The 19,887-nt window shown below is 41.2% G+C and overlaps 1 protein-coding gene across 1 annotated transcript in view; it reads left to right on the top strand.

The window, feature by feature from the left end:
• The window catches only part of Acat1 (acetyl-CoA acetyltransferase 1), a 29,475-nt gene extending 17,658 nt beyond the window's left edge, over positions 1 to 11,817 (top strand). Inside the window, exons 6-12 of the mRNA XM_021206776.2 lie at positions 953 to 1,096; positions 1,606 to 1,756; positions 3,816 to 3,911; positions 5,558 to 5,671; positions 8,575 to 8,639; positions 9,912 to 10,069; positions 10,832 to 11,817. Coding sequence (XP_021062435.1) covers positions 953 to 1,096; positions 1,606 to 1,756; positions 3,816 to 3,911; positions 5,558 to 5,671; positions 8,575 to 8,639; positions 9,912 to 10,069; positions 10,832 to 10,952 — 849 coding nt within the window. The 3' untranslated portion in view covers positions 10,953 to 11,817. The remainder of the gene's footprint in view (positions 1 to 952; positions 1,097 to 1,605; positions 1,757 to 3,815; positions 3,912 to 5,557; positions 5,672 to 8,574; positions 8,640 to 9,911; positions 10,070 to 10,831) is intronic.
• The last annotated feature ends 8,070 nt before the right edge of the window (positions 11,818 to 19,887 follow it).

Below are 19,887 nucleotides of genomic sequence, written 5' to 3'. Positions count from 1 at the left end.
GTGCTGGGATTAAAGGCGTGCGCCACCATGCCCTAAAACCCCATACTTTTATGCTCCCTTTCAGAGAAGAAAAGAATACATTGAGGTCTGAGCTACTGTGACAGGGACCTCATCACTGAAACAGTATATGCAAGCCCTAGAAACTCCACAGCTATAGAAGGAATAAAAGGAAAAAAAATATTTTTCTCACATTTTCCTCCATTCCTGAGAATACCACCGGTTTAAATAATCTGCTACTTAAAAGCGGAGAAACCTTGAGTAGTTTATTTAAGCTCAGTGCCCTACTTGATGTATTGGAGACCTATAGCTATATCTAAACATAGTCTATTGAGTACTTAGGATATGTAAGAATAGAGCAGTGAATAAGACAGCTTTGAAAAATCCTGAAAACACAAACAAACCAAAACTAAAGAATTGCTGTTTTGTTGGAAGTTGTCAATTGTTTTCCAAAACCTACCAGCTCCACCTTCCAAAGTTAGGTGCAATCAAATTGTCTAAGTCTTACCTGTTTGTTTGATTTGTGTTTTCTGAGATAGTGTCTCATGTAGCCCAGGATGGCTTCAAACCCTCTGTGTAGCTGACAATGACACTGAACTCCTGAGACTCCTGCCTTGGCCTTCCAAGTGCTAGACTATAGACGGGTATCACCATACCCAGCTTCTAATTTTATTTCTAACTGTCACTGAGCATTTTAAACCATTTTCTTCTCATCAGGGAGATGTGGTAAAGAGGGCATTCACTGTGTAACTGTGGTTAGTAAAGCCACATTGAATACTTTGCCATCAGCTGTGTGTGCAGAGTACAGTGGATCACAGTGCCAACAGTTGTGTGTGCAGAGTGGAATGGACTGTTGACAGCTGTGTGTGCAGAGTGGAATGGACTGTTGACAGCTGTGTGTGTAGAGTGTCATGGCTCACAGTGCTGATCTTGGCTTTGCTGTGCTGCGGAGCAGGATGTGATGGTGGCAGGTGGGATGGAGAGCATGTCCAATGTCCCGTACGTAATGAGCAGAGGAGCAACACCATATGGTGGGGTAAAACTTGAAGACCTGATTGTAAAAGACGGGCTAACCGATGTCTACAATAAAATTCATATGGTAAGAACTACTTTTAAAAAACATTTATGTGTGTTGGTACCCATGGAAGTTAGTGCGGTGTCAGATCCTCGGGAGCTAGCTAGCGTAGGTGGATTTGAGGCACCTGACCAGAGTCTAACTCAGGTACTCCGGAAGAGCTGTGTGGCCTCTCAGTTGCTGAGGTCTCTCTTGCCCCCGAATGCTGCTTTAATCTCGAGTGCCATTTAATATATAACCCTTGGCTTTTCAGAACATAAATATTTTAAATACGGAGTTCTAGGGTGGGATCCGTAAATGTTTTAGTCAACTTTATCAAACTATCTTACTATGTCCATTTCCACAGCAAGGATTAACTATAACTGCCTCACATGTAAGCGGGGTATTTCCTCCTAAAATGGCAGTTCTGTTTCCTGCAACCATTTGAAGACACAAGGGAGGAGTTACCTAGAATGGAGGAAAGGAATGTAGAGACATGGAATTGAAATCCCAAGCACTGAGTTATGCAGAGGTAATTTGTTCAAATTTCTTAGGGTAACTGTGCTGAGAATACTGCAAAGAAGCTGAATATCTCACGGAACGAACAGGATACGTACGCTATCAGCTCGTACACCAGAAGTAAAGAAGCATGGGATGCAGGGAAGTTTGCCAATGAGATTACTCCCATCACCATCTCAGTGAAAGGTAGATATTTCCAAAACAGACTTGCATTTTTGGTCACTTATTTTTCTCGGTTAGAGTTTACTATTAATAGATCTATGTGTTGTAGAATTGGTGTTTCCATTTTTTAAAAAATATTATTTCCTGTGTATTGGTGTTTTGCCTGCATGTATGCTGGATCCTCTAGAACTGGGAGTTGCAGACAGATGTGAGCTGCTATGTGGGTGCTGGGAATTGAACCTGGGTCCTCTGGAAGAGCAGCCAGTGCTCTTAACTGAGCCATCTCTCCAGCTCATGTTTCCGTAAATGAATATTATCTCTGTTCATCTGAGCTGAACATTTTATCAGTTTTGCTTATAGTTAATAAAGGGAAAGGTTACAGGTTAGAAAAAGTAATGGTTCATCCAGTTCACAGTGCCTAAACTTACTACTTTTAGAATTTTTTTCTAAGTTTTGTTTCTTTTGCGTACTTGGCATGCGTGTGCAGTGCTGTATGTGTGGAAGCCAGAGGACAACCTGCAGGAGTCGGCTCTTCCATCTTGTTTGTTCCAGGGACTGAACTCAGGCCATCAGGCTTGTTGGAAAGCTGGCGTACTTACTGTTTTTAGTTGGGAAACAATAGTTATTAGAATTCCTTCTCATATAAGTGACTGATAGCACATTAGCTTATGTATTTTACATATTTAGTTAATTTATTTATCTTGGATTTTCAACACAGGGTTTGTGTAACAGTCTTGGCTGTCCAGGAACTCACACAGATCTGCCTGCCTCTGCCTCCTGAGTGCTGGGATTAAAGGCATGCACCACTAAACCTGGCCTTAAATTAATTTTTAAAAGATTTTCTTCTTACTGTGTTGTCTGTGGATCACATACACACTATTGTGCGTCCCTGAAGAGTCCAGAGGTGTTCAGGTCCCCTGGGGCTGGATTATAGGCGTTGTGCGTTACCTGACATGGGTGCTGGTGCCTGGGGCTGGATTATAGGCATTGTGCGTTACCTGACATGGGTGCTGGGTACCAAACTCTGGACTAGTGTGTGCTCTTTACTAATGAGCTATCTATCTAGCCCTGCTTACATGTATTTGTCATTAGTGTGCACACATGTGCTCCATGGCATCCATGTGGGAGTCAGAGGATAACTTTGTGCCATCAGTTGCTTCCCCCACACACACACACCTTTACATGGATCCTGGGGACTGAATTCAAATTGCTAAGCTTGTGCAGCAAGCACTGCTATCTGATGAGCCATCTTACTGACCCTAGCAAGGTTGTTTTTTTTTTTTTTTTTAGATTTATTTATTTATTATATGTAAGTACGCTGTAGCTGTCTTCAGACACTCCAGAAGAGGGAGTCAGATCTTGTTACGGATGGTTGTGAGCCGCCATGTGGTTGCTGGGATTTGAACTCTGGACCTTTGGAAGAGCAGTCGGGTGCTCTTACCCACTGAGCCATCTCACCAGCCCGCAAGTATTTTTTAAAAAGGGATTTATATTGAAAGACTATTAGGGTTATCTCCCAGAAATGAAGGATTAATGCCATCCACCTATAGAGTTACATGTGCTGTAGTGCTCAGAGTCAAAGAAAGAGGCCTTCTCACCAGCATCACTGGAATAAATTCATAGTACATAGTAATTACTACATTTGGACTGCTCCCAGAATGATCACCGTGCCTGGGTTATAGATAACTAGTTCATGCAGCACTGGCTGAGCATCTGCCCCGGGAATACACACTGTGAGGTCTATGATCATAGAGGAGGGTTGGGAAGACTGGGTAGGACTCTTGCCCTTAACCACAGCATTTGAATTTGGGAGGCGGAGGCAGGGGGATCTCTGTGCAACCAAGGACAGCCTAGTCTACATACTGAGTTTTAAGACAGCCAGGAATACATAAAGAGACTCTGTCTAAAAAAAAGAAAGAGAGGGGGGGGGAGGAAAAAAAAGAAAGAAGGTTGGGAAATAACAGGAGTTGTTGGTGTAGTTTCACATTCTAGATGAACTTACTTGGAACAGCTTAAAGAATGTTAGAAGTAACAGTTTCTTTCTGAGTTGGTGTCTTGACTCGGGATTACTTTTCAATTATAGGTAAACCAGATGTGGTGGTGAAAGAAGATGAAGAATACAAGCGTGTTGACTTTAGTAAAGTGCCAAAACTCAAGACAGTGTTCCAGAAAGAAAATGGTAAGTAGGAAGAAATCAGGCATAAGGAAAAACTGAGTTAGTATGAAATGTTTATTCTTGGACTTGACTAACAGGTTTTTAAAAGATCTTATCTATGTGTGAGTATTTGGCCTGCATGTATGTCTGTGTATCACTTTGTGGCTGGTATGGATGGAGGTCAGAAAATGACATCTAACCCCTGGAACTGGAATTGTGAGCTGCCATCTGGGTGCAGGGAACCAAAGTCTGGTCCTCTAAGAGCAGCCAATGCTCCTACCTGTGGAATATCTCTCTTTAGCCCTGGCCTAGCAATTTAAACAATTGTAGAAATACTGTAGAAAACATCTAGATGTCACATAACATTTTTAAAATACTGTATTCAAATAAAATTAACCAAATAATATAAATTCAAGGTATGTTTAAAATTGCTTAACAGTTAATACCTTCAGTATATTCAGTCCGAGGGAGAAGACTGTATAACATGGCTAGAGAATTGTTTTCCACAGACAGGCATCTCTAGTTTGTGAACTGAAAATACAAACTTACATAAATTCCTTGAGTCTTCTGCTGGTGGCTATGTTTACCAGTATTTAATACCTGGCTTAGCCTGTGTTAGTCTTTAATGTTGGGACAAATAAGAGTTTGTGTTCTAAATTTCCTTTTGGGAGGGTTTCCTGGGGAATCAAACTTAAAAGCTCAAATATTAGGCAAATACTCTTTTACTGAGTGACATGCCTAGCCTCTAAATTTCTAAGTGATTTGGAACTTTAAACTTGGAGAAAATATGAGCTCTTTAAGCTTGGCTGTGTGCAACTGTGATACTCTGCAATTAGTTTTTCCTTTCTTGATAGAAGTGCTCAGTTCCAATATAGAAATGGTCAGTCATCTTTCTGGTCATTCTCATAAAAATTTATTAAGTGTAAGAGTACGTGTTGCCAGGTGGTAGTGGTCCACACTTACCCTAGTACGTGCAGGTAAAGATAAGAAGATATCTGAGTTTGTGGCCAGCCTGGTCTACAAAGTATGTTCTAGGACAGCCAAGGTTGTACAGAGAAACCATCTTGAAATCCAAAAAACAAAACACCAAACAAACAAAGTACATGTTAAGCTAATATGGTGATACACAAATTTGATTCCAGCTCTTGGGAGGCAGAGGCAGATGGAATTCTGTGAGTTCCAGGATAGCCAACATTATATAGTGAGACTCTGTTTCAAAAAAAAAAAAAAGTATAGTTTCAGTAGACTGTTACAAGGTCTCCACTGTCAGTATTAAAATAGTGTCACTGACAATTTGTATACATAGAAATCTGATTTGAAGTTTCCTGCGGAATGGTTTTAGTGTTCACTGACATTCAGCTTTAGTGATTGTAGAGAATATGTGGTTCTGACATTGATTTGAAGAATACATTGAGTATGCTATAGCTTGGCTATGCAGGAGAAACATTAACTCAGTGCCACCATGTGAACCACCTCTGAAACTCCCACACTGCACTCTTGACACTCACTGTGGAGCTAGCTTTATGCATGTTCCTCAGGGCAGAACATATCTCTAAGCCAATCTATAATATGTCTACTCGCTTAATAACAGTGCTCTGTGACTTATTTGTAGGAGAGAGCAGAATGGACTCAGAGCAATGAATGTGTGACTTGAATTTTGTTGATTCCAGGCACAGTAACAGCTGCCAATGCCAGCACACTGAACGATGGAGCAGCTGCTGTGGTTCTCATGACTGCAGAGGCAGCCCAGAGGCTCAATGTGAAGCCATTGGCACGAATTGCAGGTAAATGTTCTCACCTCGTTTTTCCTCTTTCCTCCCTGGTATTGAGAATCCAGGTTACTAATGCTGAAATGAAACACCATGACCACAGTAACCTGGAGAAGGAATGGGTGTATTCAGCTTATGCTGCCACATTATAGTTCATCAGAAGACGTCAGGATAGGAACTCAAATGGGGCAAGGATCTGGGGGCAGTAGCTGATGCAGAGGTCTTTGAGTGGTATTGCTTACTGGCTTGCTCCTTATGGCTTGCTTAGCCTGCTTTCTTNTAGAACACAGGACCACCAGACCAGGGATGGCATGACCCACAATGGGCTGGGCCCTCTCCCAAATCACTAATTAAGAAAATGCCCTATATAGCCTGATAGTATGGAGGTATTTTTATTCATTCTTCTTTCGTATATACCTCTACTGCAGTTTCCCCTTCCTCCCTTCCTCCAGTTCCTCCCCTCCCCTTCCTTTCCCCCCCATACGCTATTTTTGTTTCCCTTCAGAAAAGAGCAGGCTTCCCAAGGATAGCAACCAAACATGGCATACTGTAATAATAAAGGTCCCAAAAGGCAGCAAGAGTCAAGAGAAAACCCCACTCTGAGAAGTTTCACAAAAGACCAAGCTACATAACATATGCAGAGGACCTAAGTCTTACCTCTACAGGCTGCCTGATTGTAGGTTCAGTCTCTGTGAGTCCTTATGGGCCTTGCTTAGTAGAGTTTGTGAGCCATGTGGTGTCCTTGACCCCTCTGATTCCTATAATCCTTCAGGATTCCCTGGACTACATCTAACAATCTGCTAGAGGCATTTTCTTGAGGCTCCCTCCTCTCAAGGGACTTTAGCTTGTGTGAAGTTGACATAAAACCAGCCAGCACACACATGCTAAGCAAGTATTCTGTCACTAAGATATACATCTCCAGCTCTCCTTTAGGGACAGGGACTCACTCAGTTGTACAGGCTGGCCTGAACTCAGTCTTGTAGCCCAGGCTGGTTTTGATCTTGTTATGTTTGCCACAGCTTCCCTAGGTAGGATTATAGGCTTGTGCCACCAAGCCTGACATAACCCTGTCTACCCCAACCCCCTGTGTACCCATCCTATATGGGTAGGGAAAAGGGAAAGTTATGCCTTACCAAAAGATAAGCCAGATGGAATAAAAAGATATAGAGTTAGGAGTCTGGAAAAAAAAAACAAACAGAAGTTATTGTCTTTATGTATGCTATGCATGTGGCAGTCAGAGGATATCAGTAGAGTTGGTTTTCTCCCTCCACCTTTATGTGCGCTTTACAATTGAACTTGGGTCTGTAGACATGTGTATATTCAGTGAGCCTTCTTGCTAACCAGTATTTTTCACCTTTAAAATGTGTAGTGCCTTTTGTGTAAGGACTTGAATACAATTTGCTTTATTATACATTTAGCTTAATTTTACTCTAGCTTCTGGCATAGGCTTTTAGCTAGTGGTTCACAACCTGTAGGTGCCACCTGTCTTAGTTAAGGTTTTTACTGCTGAGAAGAGACACCACAACTACAAGCCCATTTGAGGGCTGAACAACTCTGTGGTGTTTGAATAAAAATGGCCTCCAGTCCATAGGAAGTGGCAGTATTAGAAGATGTGGCCTTGTTGGAGTAAGTGCGGCTGTGTTGGAGGAAGTGTGTCATTGGAGGTCTCAGAAGCTCAAACTAGGCCTAGTGGTTCACAGTTCTCTTCCTGCTGTCTACTGATCTGGAATATAGAACTCTCCTCTGCCTCTCTAGCACCATGTCTGCCTGCATACTCCCATGCTTCTCACCATAATGGACTAAACTGTGAGCCAGCATCAATTAAATGTTTTCTTTTAAATAGTTGCTGTGGTCCAGCTGTACAGTTGGCTTAACACCTCCTCAAGTACCAGCATGCGTGGTACACACACATGAAGGCAAAACATACACATAAAATACTAAAAGTAAATCTAAAATATTTAAGAGTTGCCATGGTTGCCGGGTATGGTGGCGCACACCTTTAATCCCAGCACTCAGGAGGCAGAGGCAGGCGGATTTCTGAGTTTGGGGCCAGCCTGGTCTACAAAGTGAGTTCCAGGACAGCCAGGGCTATACAGTGAAACCCTGTCTCGGAAAACCAAAAAAAAAAAAAAAGAGTTGCCATGGTCATGGCGTCTCTTCACAACCATAAAACCGTAAGACAAATCCTTTCACAGGGATCACAATCAAGTATTTATGATTCCTCCGAGTAGCAACGTTAGGGGTAGACAGGGTTATGTCAGGCTTGGTGGCACAAGCCTATAATCCTACCTAGGGAAAATGTGGCAAACATAACAAGATCAAAACCAGCCTGGGCTACAAGACTGAGTTCAGGCCAGCCTGTACAACTGAGTCCCTGTCCCTAAAGGAGAGCTGGAGATGTATATCTTAGTGACAGAATACTTGCTTAGCATGTGTGTGCTGGCTGGTTTTATGTCAACTTCACACAAGGAAGTATCGACAAAAACAATTATATGGTCAGCACATGAGGAACTGTATGGAAGGGTTGCAGCATTACATAGGTCAGAAAGCACTGCCCTCTCCCCAGGCAAATCAGTGTCTAGAAACTAATGTAATTGTATTAAGACTAGCCAAAAGGAGCAATGTGTAGCTGGGTGTGGTGGTAGGAATCTTTAATTCTAACGCTTAGAAGGTAGGGGCAGTAAGTGTAGGGGCAGTAAGAGTATGAGGCTAAAGCTACCCTGGTCTTCAGAGTGAGGTAAAGCACAGGCCGGGCTACATATGGACACCCAGCCTTTAAAACATAAAAAAGAGCAAATACAAGTCACACACGGCACAGAGATTAGGCAACATGCACTTGTCAGCTTGGATTTTGAGTCTTATATACAAGGATGAAACCTCTTGGTATATGTAAGAGTTAACAGTTACTGTTTTTGCAGCATTTGCTGATGCTGCCGTAGACCCCATTGATTTTCCACTTGCACCTGCATATGCTGTACCTAAGGTAAGAAAAAAGGAGGGGCTGTAGCCATTATAGTAACTCCTGGTACCAAGATGTTTCTACATTTTAAGTGTTCATTTGCAGAAGCAGAGATGATTTGGTATTGAGCCTTTCCACTTCAGAAAATAGTAACTGTCAGGAAACCTCAAACTCCATCTTCATTAGAATGGATTAGAAGTGGATAGCTGAATCACTTGTAAATACATACAGTGCTTACACCTGGAGTGGTAAAGGAAAGGTGCCAGGCCTAGAATGTAAAGTAAGTAGCTGCATGCAGAGGTTTCTCCATGCTGAAAGGAACCATGGACTGTATGGTCTGCAGTAAAGAGCAACGCTAGACTCAGTGAACCCACATTGTTGTCTTTGCATCCAAAGGCAAACACAACCAAGTCTGTAGGAAGCCACTCACAAAGAAAGAGCAGGGCACTTAGGGGTTCAGGGATCTCAGATGTGTTCAGCAAATGTATGCTTACAACAGAGCCTTAATTTGACCTCTTGTTTGTATGCCAAGTTCTTGCTATCTTTTCTGGGCTGGTATTGAATTTGAGATCCTCCTACGTCAGCCTCCTGAGTGTTAGGATTAGAGGTGTACACCACCCCATCCCACTCGAGTTGACATCTGAGAATAGTACATAAAGAAGGTGAATGTAAGACTAGAGAAGGATCAGACAGCTCTACATAGGAGCAGACACCTTTGAAAGTGAATGCGCTAGGTTAGCAGCTAATGGTAAAATTTCTAAACAAAAAGGACTTTGGCAATATTTTAAAACTGTATCATTATAATGATAATCATTAGTACAAGAATCCCCTCCTTTCAAGATGGTCATGTTTAGTGAAACAAAACATGATCAAAGCTTTTACAAGACCTGTGATATTTGTCCCTGAGATAATCATTCCACAGCTTTTCTAAAGAAATTGAGGAGACATGTGGGAACAGACAAAACCAGCCAAGAATATAGAACTAAATAATATAGCCATCAAGATACATCTCAAGGACATAGAGCATGATGTATTTTCATATAGAGAATGCACCTTTTCAAGCATTTATGGAAACTGTATTACACTATAATTACAAACAAAATTCTGATTATTATACATAAAAACAAAATCTGGAAAACAAATCCTTTCAAAAAGGAAAAAAAAAACCTTCCTATTTAAGCATGTAATTACTTTAAAGGAGAAATATAAAACAAAACTATAAAATCTCTAGAAAATAATGAAAATAAGTTTTGATTGCTAAATATCTGGAATAATCATCTTGAAACTTATTTTTAGGTTCTTAAATATGCAGGGCTAAAAAAAGAAGACATTGCCATGTGGGAAGTAAATGAAGCATTCAGTGTGGTTGTACTAGCCAACATTAAAATGCTGGAGATTGACCCCCAAAAAGTCAATATCCATGGAGGAGCTGTTTCTCTGGGCCATCCAATCGGGTGAGTACCTAACAAGCAATGCGAGCCAGGCCAATAGCTGCCTCTGTGTTTCTATAAGCTGCTTCACCTCCACTCCTGTTGTTCTTTAATTAGGAGTTTTCCTTTCTGTCCATCTTTAAGATTTATTCCTGAGATAATAGTTAGCACATCTGTGGCTTGAAACCTGACTGCCTTAGGCTTTCCATTGCTATGATGAAACACTATGAACAAAAGCAAATTTGAAAGGGAAAGTTTTTATTTGGGCTATAAAGGGTTTCACATGGTAGTCTATTGCTGAAGGAAGTGAGGTCAGGAACTCAAACAGGGCAAGAACTTGGAGGCAGGAGCTGATGAAGAGGCCATAAAAGGTGGGGTGCTGCTTACTGGCTTGCAGCCTGATTTGTAGAGAACCCAGGACCACCAGCTTAGAGATGGCACCACCCATAAGGGGCTAGGCCCTCCCACATCAGTAACTAAGAAAGTGTCCTACAGACTTTTATACAGCGTGATCTTATGGAGACATTTTCTCAATTGAGGCTCCCTCCTCTCAGATGATTACTGATTGAATCAAGTTGACATAAAACTGGGACACTAACAGTGTTGAGTAAAAAAGCTCAGATTTTTATAAGAGTTGTAACCCACTTCCTGAAATTCATTGTCTAAACTTTAAAGTACTTACCCACAAGTATTGGATTTTCAGGAAGTTAATTTGGAATGGAAACTTTTCTGGTTAGTCCTAAATTCTGTTCTTGATTAAAGAACCAAATGCTTTCTTAATCGTAGGATGTCTGGAGCCCGGATTGTTGTTCACTTGGCTCATGCCCTGAAGCAAGGAGAATTCGGTCTGGCTAGTATTTGCAACGGAGGAGGAGGTGCTTCCGCCGTGCTGATTGAGAAGCTGTAGACAACTTGTTTTAGGAGACAGTTCCATGTGACCTATCCATGTGACCTACTGAATGAAGTAAATGTGACTCCCTTGGGCCAGGTTATATTCAGCATAAGCTATTTCATTTTTTATTATTTTCTACTAAAATTTTTAAAAATCATATCCAAAACCCCACTGAAATTACAAATAAAAATTTCTTCTTCTTCTTTTTTTTTTTTGGTAAACTTAAACAGTCAGATACTCCACTACTTGAAATACCAATGTAGGTACTAGAGGCATGGCTCAGCAGTTAAGAGCATTTGTTGCTAGCTGGGTGGTACAAGGCTTTAATCCCAGCACTTGGAGATAGAGGAAAGTGGATCTTTCTGAGTTTAAGGCTAGCCTGGTCCACAGAACTACTTCTATGACAGCCAAGAGTACACATAGAAGTAGAAACTCTGGAAACAAACAAACAAAAGAACATCTGTTGCTCTAGCACAAAACATTTGGTTGCCAGGACCCACACTGGGTGGCACACTGCCAGGGAGGACTTGTACACTGCACGCAGAAACCAGAGAAATGAAATACTTTGCTTTCTACCTCACTTGCTGCTGGTACAAATAGAAGCCATCCTTGGGGATAATCTGTAACCAGGTTCTCTCCTGATGAAGGTAGGGTAAAAGTTCCAGCATTTTTATATCTAAATACACCAAAGAAATGAGAATATCACAATAGCAGCAACAAAGTTCCTTGACTCTCCCAAGCCCCCAAATAATCTAATATCCATGGACTTTTATTCTGCCATTAGAATGAGCACTGGCTGTTTATGTTTTCTGTTTTGGTTCTGAACTTTAATCCTTGGACAGTCAAAATTGGTTTCAAATAAAGTTATGTGAATGAAAATGAAAATTAAAAAAAATATGGTTAAGTCTTCCAAGTGAGCACAAGTTATAGCAATCCATGTCCACCAAACCAACATAGCTCTTTAAAGGAGTTCTACAAACACAGCAGGAAGAAGCAGTCACAGACCTAAGAGCACAACAAAGAATAAACTCCAGGAGAGGAACTGAGAACCAGGGGAGAGACAGACCATGCCCAACTCAGTGAACCAGAAGAGCTATAAAATGAGGAAGGAATAAAAAATAGTATTCAAGCCAGACAATCAACAGAATTACTGTAATGAGAAAATATCCTCACCCCAAACTTTTAATGGGCTCAACATAAATTTTAAAAATACTATCTCAAAAATAGATCCACTGGGTGTGCATGCCTTTAAATCCCAGCACTTGGGAGGAAGAGGCAGGAGATCCAAGTCTACATAGCCAGCTTGGTCTACATAATGAGTTCCAAGACAGCCAGGAATACACAGAGAAAAAAAATGCTCTCTTGAAAAAGATCAACAAAGTATTGTCTTACAAGAGACCTTATTGGCAAAGACTCATAGACTAAAAGTGGCGGAATGGGAAGCCATATGCTCTCAAGTAGCAGCTAAGATCAAGTAGGTGTAGCTTTATCCATCAGTTATAAAAACTAGATTTCAAGCAGCTTGTCAGATAAGACAAAGAATGTCACTACACATTAATGAAGTGAACAATCCACCAAGAAGACAGAAGAGGATTGGGAAGGTAGCTCAGTTGGTAGTGGTGGCCCAGCAGAACTAAAGCCCTGGGTTCTTTCTATCCCTGCACTACAGAAACAAGCAGGGAAGGAGGTGGAGTAGAGGAAGAAAGGAGGGAAAGAAATGATTATATACATTATGAATGTTGATATACTCAACTTCATAATTCTGAATGTGAAGTTTCAAACCTTGGGTAAATGGCTGAGGTGCCTTTTTAATACACCAAAGCAGACCTGAGCATCCCTCAGTCCCAATCTGTTGTTGGAGTATGGCTGGATACCTTTCCCCCAGCTCTGCTCTATATAATCCAGACATTTTGGTTGCCCGCCATTTTTGTACCTTTGGCCTCCTTCCTATTCCCTCCCCCAACATGGCCCATCTCAGTCTGATCATGTCTGTGCTGACTCCCAGCTGTAACTCTAGCTATGCTCTCATATCTATAACGAAGTTTCTCCTACACACCTAGGGGCAGTATTTTTTTTTTATTTACTGGACAAAACTGAACAGTATTTTCTGAGCCTATTGCCATTCACCAGTAGATTGCATCTAAGGGAGGGATTCAAGAACAAAACTTAAGAATACAGAACCTAGAAATAAATCCACAGCTATGGCTGGTTCTCAGCAGCTGTTGAAAAGCCTCCAGAACAAATGATGCTGGGAAAGCTTTATGTCCCACCTGTTGGAGGATGGTTTTTGTGCACTGTATATTCAGATTATTTCTATGCCCAGACACGTGCTTGCAATCCAGAAGATGGCATAGTCAAACATCTCTGGTCATGTATGTAAAAATTGTTTCCCACCACTTATGATTAGTTAATAAAGAGCTGATCAGCCAATTAGCTGGGTAGAAGAGAATAGGGTAGGTCTTCCAATCCTAGTCATAGGGGCCCAGAAAGAGAAGAGAGGAAGAGAGAAAAAGAATCACGAGAAGAAAGTGTGGAAAGGCCTTGAGTAAAGTGGAAGCTTAATGGTTCCCTGGAAAGTTAGTTGGTGTTTGCTGCTGCAAACACATGAAGGAAGAATTAGCTGAAGTGGACACAGGTGAAAGGATGTTCTGCTAAAGCAACCATGTGAAAGGACACATAATGAAGGATTCTTTGCTAACAAGATGCATTGGTCTGCCTTACGTTATGTAGTTGAGCTGCATTTGTTGAGACTCCATAGAGAGAAATGAACCAAAAAACTTGTGATGGTGTGATGCAGTTTCTTGCCGTTTCAGTGGACTCAGGCTGATTGGCAGTGATGTCAGCTGAGACATGCTCATGCTGAGAAAAGACCCAGACCTGCAGAGGACTCGTGATGTTTAGAGGCCCGTGATGTTAGTTGGGCCCAGCAGACAGTGACGGAGGTTTGGCTGGGCTTGCTTATAGACCTAGCTGTGCAATGCTTGTGGGTCTGGAGTCTTCACTGATCTTTTCCACTACCTTTAGTGGGTGGTGGGCTAAAAGGGAGGTTAAAGCGTTCAAGAACCATCATTAAAAATAGGTGTTGAAAAAAAAAATAGGTGTTGAAAAAATTAAAATTACACATGTGGATGGACCAGGAAGGTTCACAAGGTCATGAGAAAAGAGCAAAGACAAGACTCAGGCTGAAGGTAAAGGTAAAGGACCACATGGCTGGGAAACAGGCAGCCTTAGAGGGTTAGAAGAGCTCGGAACCTGCTCAGCCCAGTGTATGCAGCTTGTTAATAAAAATACCATTTATTTGGGAGCTAAAATGGGCTGGCTGGCACAGAAATGCCCTGCAGTTATTTGGGAGCAACAGGGACATAAGAAATCCTTCAAATTACTTTTACTTTCACCTTGTACAAAAAAGTTTTAAAATGGATCAAAGATATTGATTTATGACTTGAAACCACTATAGGAAAACAAGAACAATACAGGACTAGAACAAGTACTGACTAGGATTCCAGCAGCCCAGGAAAGCTGAGCAAGAACTGAGAAATGGGTTTGCACAAAATTCAAAGCTCAGCACGGTAAAGTTAATAGAACGGAAAGACAGTCTACAGAATGAAATGCTCACTATTCATCTGACAGACTTTTAATATTCATGATAAATAAAGGATTAAAAGGTTAATACAAGGGGAAAACCTACACCAAATAGCCCAGTGTGTGCAGATGAGCAAACAGTTGTTAAGAAGTGGAAATGGTTTGTAAATATGAAAATGTTCACTATCCTTAGTCATCAGAGAAATACAAATCAGAACTAAATTTGGGGGCTCAGCAAATTCCTCTGTAAAGTGCCTGTCACGTAGCATGAGAACATGATCTCAGATTTCTCGCATCCACATAAAAGCTGAGATTGGCATATGTGCCTAACCCTAGCACAGGGGGGCAAGAGAGGCAAAATGGCTAGGCAGGTGGATCCCGGAGTTTGCGGTTTATTAGTGGCTTTTGGCTAGGTAAAAGAACTATCTCAAAATATCCAGTACCCATACTAGGTGGCTCCCAGCTTTCTGTAATTCTAGCTCCATGGGATCTAATGGCCTTGTTTGGACATGTGCACAAAACCATACTCAGATACACATGATTAAGAATAGAAATGAAAAAGGTAGAGACTTAAGACAATGCTTGGGATCAGCCTTGTCTAACAAACTTGTGGATACAACAAGCTTCAAACAGGGCTCTTTCTTGACACTCCCCAGTCAGTTCATACAAGACCAATGGCCCACATGGCCATAATTCCCAGAGATACCTCTCCTCCAATATGGGTTTGGCTCCACTACTGCTCTTCCCATTTCTTGCTCTGTCCTCTCTGAAGGAGAGAGATCAGGCAGAGATACTCCTGCCTTTTCAGGCCAGCAGTGCAAGTCTTGGACGTACCTTCAAGGTTCCTAAAAGGTGCATGCCCGAGACCGACAAGACAGAGGAAAAGTGGTATCAAAGAGCCTCTAGGCAGCATTTCCCATTTCAACAAGGACCAGACTGACCTCTTGTTTTATTTCTATATATCAAGAACCTTCCCTGCTCCTTGTCTCAAAAAGTTCTGCCAGTCATAACTAGGAGAGCATGCAAAAGAGACTAGATTCTCATTGGGTGTGTGCAGTGCATACTCAGGCTCCATGTAAAGTGAATGTAAGTTTCTTATCCAACCTAGGTAAAATGTTCCAGAATGTACAGCTAGTTGTTACCAGTAACTCAGTTTATATATAGTATTATCACTAACTCCTTCAAATGGGAAGGAAACAGAGCCCTACTCCCAAAGCCCAGTGGTCCTAGGGGTTCATAGGATTAGCAGTACCTTTGAAATTGTGCAAACAGGGCCAGTGAGACAGCTCTGCACATAAGTGTGCTTACTAAAAAACCTGATGACCTAGAAGGAAATAATTCAATGTGTTAACTGTTTTTTTTTTTTTCTTCTTAAAGAAGAAAGTATGCAAGCAAAGTTTATTACTTAACCCTGACATACAACAGCAGCCTCACCTGGGACTACTCAGGATCACAGCTGTCTCACTCTGCTGTCTTTGGGGATACTAGATAGACTTAAATCCCCCTTGGCCAGTGGTTCTCAACCTTCCTAATGTTGTGACCCGTTAGTACAGTTCCTCATGTTGTGGTGACCTCCAACCATAAAAATTGTTTTGTTGATATTTCATAACTGTAATTTTGTTAGCTATGAATTATAATGTTGACATCTGATATATGTGGCCCCCACAAAGGGTCATGATCCACAGGTTGAGAACCACTGTTATAGGATATGAAGTATTTAAGTGAAAATGGCATCCTCTTAAGTATATATATATATATATATATATATATATATATATACACCCTCTAAATAGTATTAGGTAATATTGTTTTTGAGATAGAATTTAATGTAGCCCATACTGACCTTGAACTTACCATGTAATCAAGGAGACCTTCAACTACTATTCTTCCTGCCTTCATAGCCCAACTGATGGAATTACAGGCTTGCACAATACATTCTTGTTCCACTGTCAACCCAGACTTGAGCACACTTCTAAATTCACCAAGGATTAATCGGCATCATTACCAAAGACTTAACTGGCCATTTAAAGGTACTTTCTCAAAAAGAAAACAAAAACACCCGCCCCCACAACACCCCTACCAAACTCCCTTAACCTGGTTCCAGTTTCTGACGTTAAAAAATATTGTATGATTTAGTTCACACATATAGATATATCTATATGTACATATGTACCCTATTTTGCCAAAGGGATCCCTAACTTTTTTGAAAAGAGAGTCATTCCCCTTTTCAATAATGAGGTCCCCACCTGGCATCTCAGACCTTCCTCTAAGTGCACATGTTTGGCCTTCTATATCCATCCTGGAATCAACCTCACTGCATTCTCTCCCTGGATACCTGAACTGTTCCAGGCTCTTTTATAGCTCAGTGCAGCCAGCTGTTTGACATTAGGTAGTATAGGGCACATGTGTTAGCAAAGTGGAACTGGTGTTGCCCACAGAAGCAGACAGAACTACAAGAACCAGGTGTCCACTGGCTGTAAAAGACCAAGACTGACAGAGGCAGGTGACTAGCAGAGGCAGGTGAGGAAATCTGTGATAGGGACTTGTACAGGAACCAAGGCAGGTCAGTGGAGGCAGATGTAGGGCCTGAAGCCTGCCTGAGTTGCTGAGACTCATGTTTTTGGAGGTCTCTAAGCTCCTGCAGTGCAGTCTTAATAAATTTGACATCAATTCCAGATGGATGCTTTCTTTTTTTTTTTTTTTTAAAGATTTATTTATTTATTTATTTATTATATGTAAGTACACTGTAGCTGTCTTCAGACACTCCAGAAGAGGGAGTCAGATCTCTTTAAGGATGGTTGTGAGCCACCATGTGGTTGCTGGGATTTGAACTCTGCACCTTCGGAAGAGCAGTTGGGTGCTCTTACCTGCTGAGCCATCTCACCAGCCCGGATGATTTCTTAAAATAGGACATTAAACAAAAACACTTGAAGAAAAATACAGAAAATATTGACATCTGAGATCAATCTATTCAACTATAAACCTGTATCTAGAATATAGAAAGAAACTGAAAAATTGCTTTTACAAAGGGAAACAATTCATTCCAAAGGTAGGCAAAAGATACAGATAGTTCACAATAGCAAAGAGTATACTAACACACTCTTCAAAATGATTACCATGAAAACCGTGAGCACTGGTGATAATGGAGAAGACCCTACACTGCTGAACGGTTTCAGATAGCCACAATCACTCAGGACAATTTAAACGTGTTTGGGAATAAACAACACTGTAATGCAGCAATACCACTGGGTGTGTAAGAGTATACTGTTGCAGGATATTTGGTCATAGGCTGAAAACCAAGATTGTGTTATTTTCTGAAAAACCTTTGTGGTTGTGGCTCAGCCCTAGCACTCTCCTTTAATCCAGGAGCTAAATAAAGTGAAGAGGTGGAACAAGCAACCAGTGGACAGTGAGTGGACACAAGTAAACAGAAAGGGGTGGGGATAACCTGTGTTGAAGGCTTTTTAAGACACCGTGGAAAGGGAAAAGGGCTTTATCCTTCCGGGACATTGGTGGAGTAGGAAGGTGAGCCGGGTGCTTTCTCTGCTTCTCTGAACTATTAAGTTTTCGGCTCAGGACCTGGCTCCTGAGTCTTCATTAGTAAGATTGGATAGCTGGGATTTTTGTTTTTAAAGCAACAGTATACTTAAAAGTGTAGCAGTTCCCCAAACATAAAAAAGCACAGCCATGGCCCCACAATGGACGACACCATTCCAACATAAAGTATTTGTAAAACTAGGTTCACCGTTTAAAATCAGAATGAATCTATACACAGATTGAGGAAGACTGACTACAACACAAGCAACCCTCACAATGAATATGCTATACTAGGAGACTTACAGTTAATACAAGAAGCTGAGCCCATGCTTCTAGAAGGCAGGGTAGTGGTGACCCTTTGGGCTGGGAGCCATCAGGAGGGATACAGGTTTTTTAGAGTGTTGGGAGTCTTGATCTGGATGATCTGTAGTTTGAGGAAATCCCTTGAAATGTATGACTTCATGCATTTTCTATTTATATACTGTATATGACTGTAAAAAGTTTGATACCTATTGACTGGGGAATGAAAGATAGTACGTCTTTTCCCCCATAATTGAAACATGGTTTCCGCAAGAGCAGAAAACTTTGTATGTCAGTAAAACTGCAATTCATAACATGTCAAACCAAAGTGTTTCAGACAGTCAGAGCAGAAATTTACATTAATTAAGAAATAACATCTGGAATTCAGGGTTCTCTAACATCAGCTTGGCAAGAAAGAGGATAGTGATGCAAAGCTTTCTCGAGTGCCAGCATGGTAGCACACCCTGGAGTTCAAGCCAGCCTGGCCTACAGTGAGCTACAGGCCAGCCAGAGCTACTCAGAGATTCTCTCTCAAAACCTCCAAACCAGCCGGGTGTGGTGGTGCACGCCTTTAATCCCAGCGCTTGGGAGGCAGAGGCAGGCGAGGCCAGCCTGGTCTACAGAGTTCCAGGACAGCCAGGGCTACACAGGAGAAACCCTGTCTCGAAAAACCAAAAAAAAAAAAAAAAAAAAAAAAAAAGAAGAAAAAAAGAAAAAAAAAAGAAAACCTCCAAACCAAATCAAACCCAAAAGAACTTTATCAATACTTACCTCATGATTTTTACCATTTGCTCATGTCAATGCTCCTGCCTCAACTTCTTGCATGCTGGGATTACTGGCTTGTGCCCCCATCTTGACCTCCATTTGCTATGCAGTATTAAGCTATAACCTTAACATTTTGAAAATTTATTTCAACAGAAGTTTAGTTTGAAATAGTGTTAATTCTGAATTAGGAAGTATAACAGGCATACTTGAAAAAACACGAATAACAGCTAGAGTTATGATGCAACCAATGAACACAATTTATGCACAAAGTCTACTATACTAGTTCATATACATGTAGGTAAATGTCTGAAATTCTTCACTCTCAACTTTTCAAGCCAATTGCATTTCATAATTCAGAACATTTTAGGTTTCCAAAAAGTAATACATGTATCACATACCACAAAATAGCATATAAATTAAGCACACTATTTTAATAATAAAATATGAATGTTCTGATAAATGAAATAAAGGACTGTAAGAAGCCTCAGGCTTTAACAATGTTTTGCCATGAAATAAGCTTTAATGTTAAGTTGGAGAACAAAGAATTGGTTGTCAGAAGTTTTTGGACATTAGAATTATAAAAGATTGTGAATCACAGTAAGATGAGCACGTGAGCACGGGAGCACGGGAAAGGAAAGTTTCTTTAAAAAACTGGTAGCTGCGTGTGGTGGCACATACTTTTATTCCCAGTACTGGGGAGGCTGAAGCTGGTGAATCTGTTTTAGGACAGCCAGGGCTACACACAGAGACCCTATCCAGAAGATCC

Source organism: Mus pahari, chromosome 10, assembly GCF_900095145.1.
Source record: "Mus pahari chromosome 10, PAHARI_EIJ_v1.1, whole genome shotgun sequence".
Taxonomy (NCBI): Eukaryota; Metazoa; Chordata; class Mammalia; order Rodentia; family Muridae; genus Mus; species Mus pahari.
The sequence above is the reverse complement of the archived record's forward strand: the minus strand, read 5'-3'. Positions and strand labels throughout refer to the sequence as shown.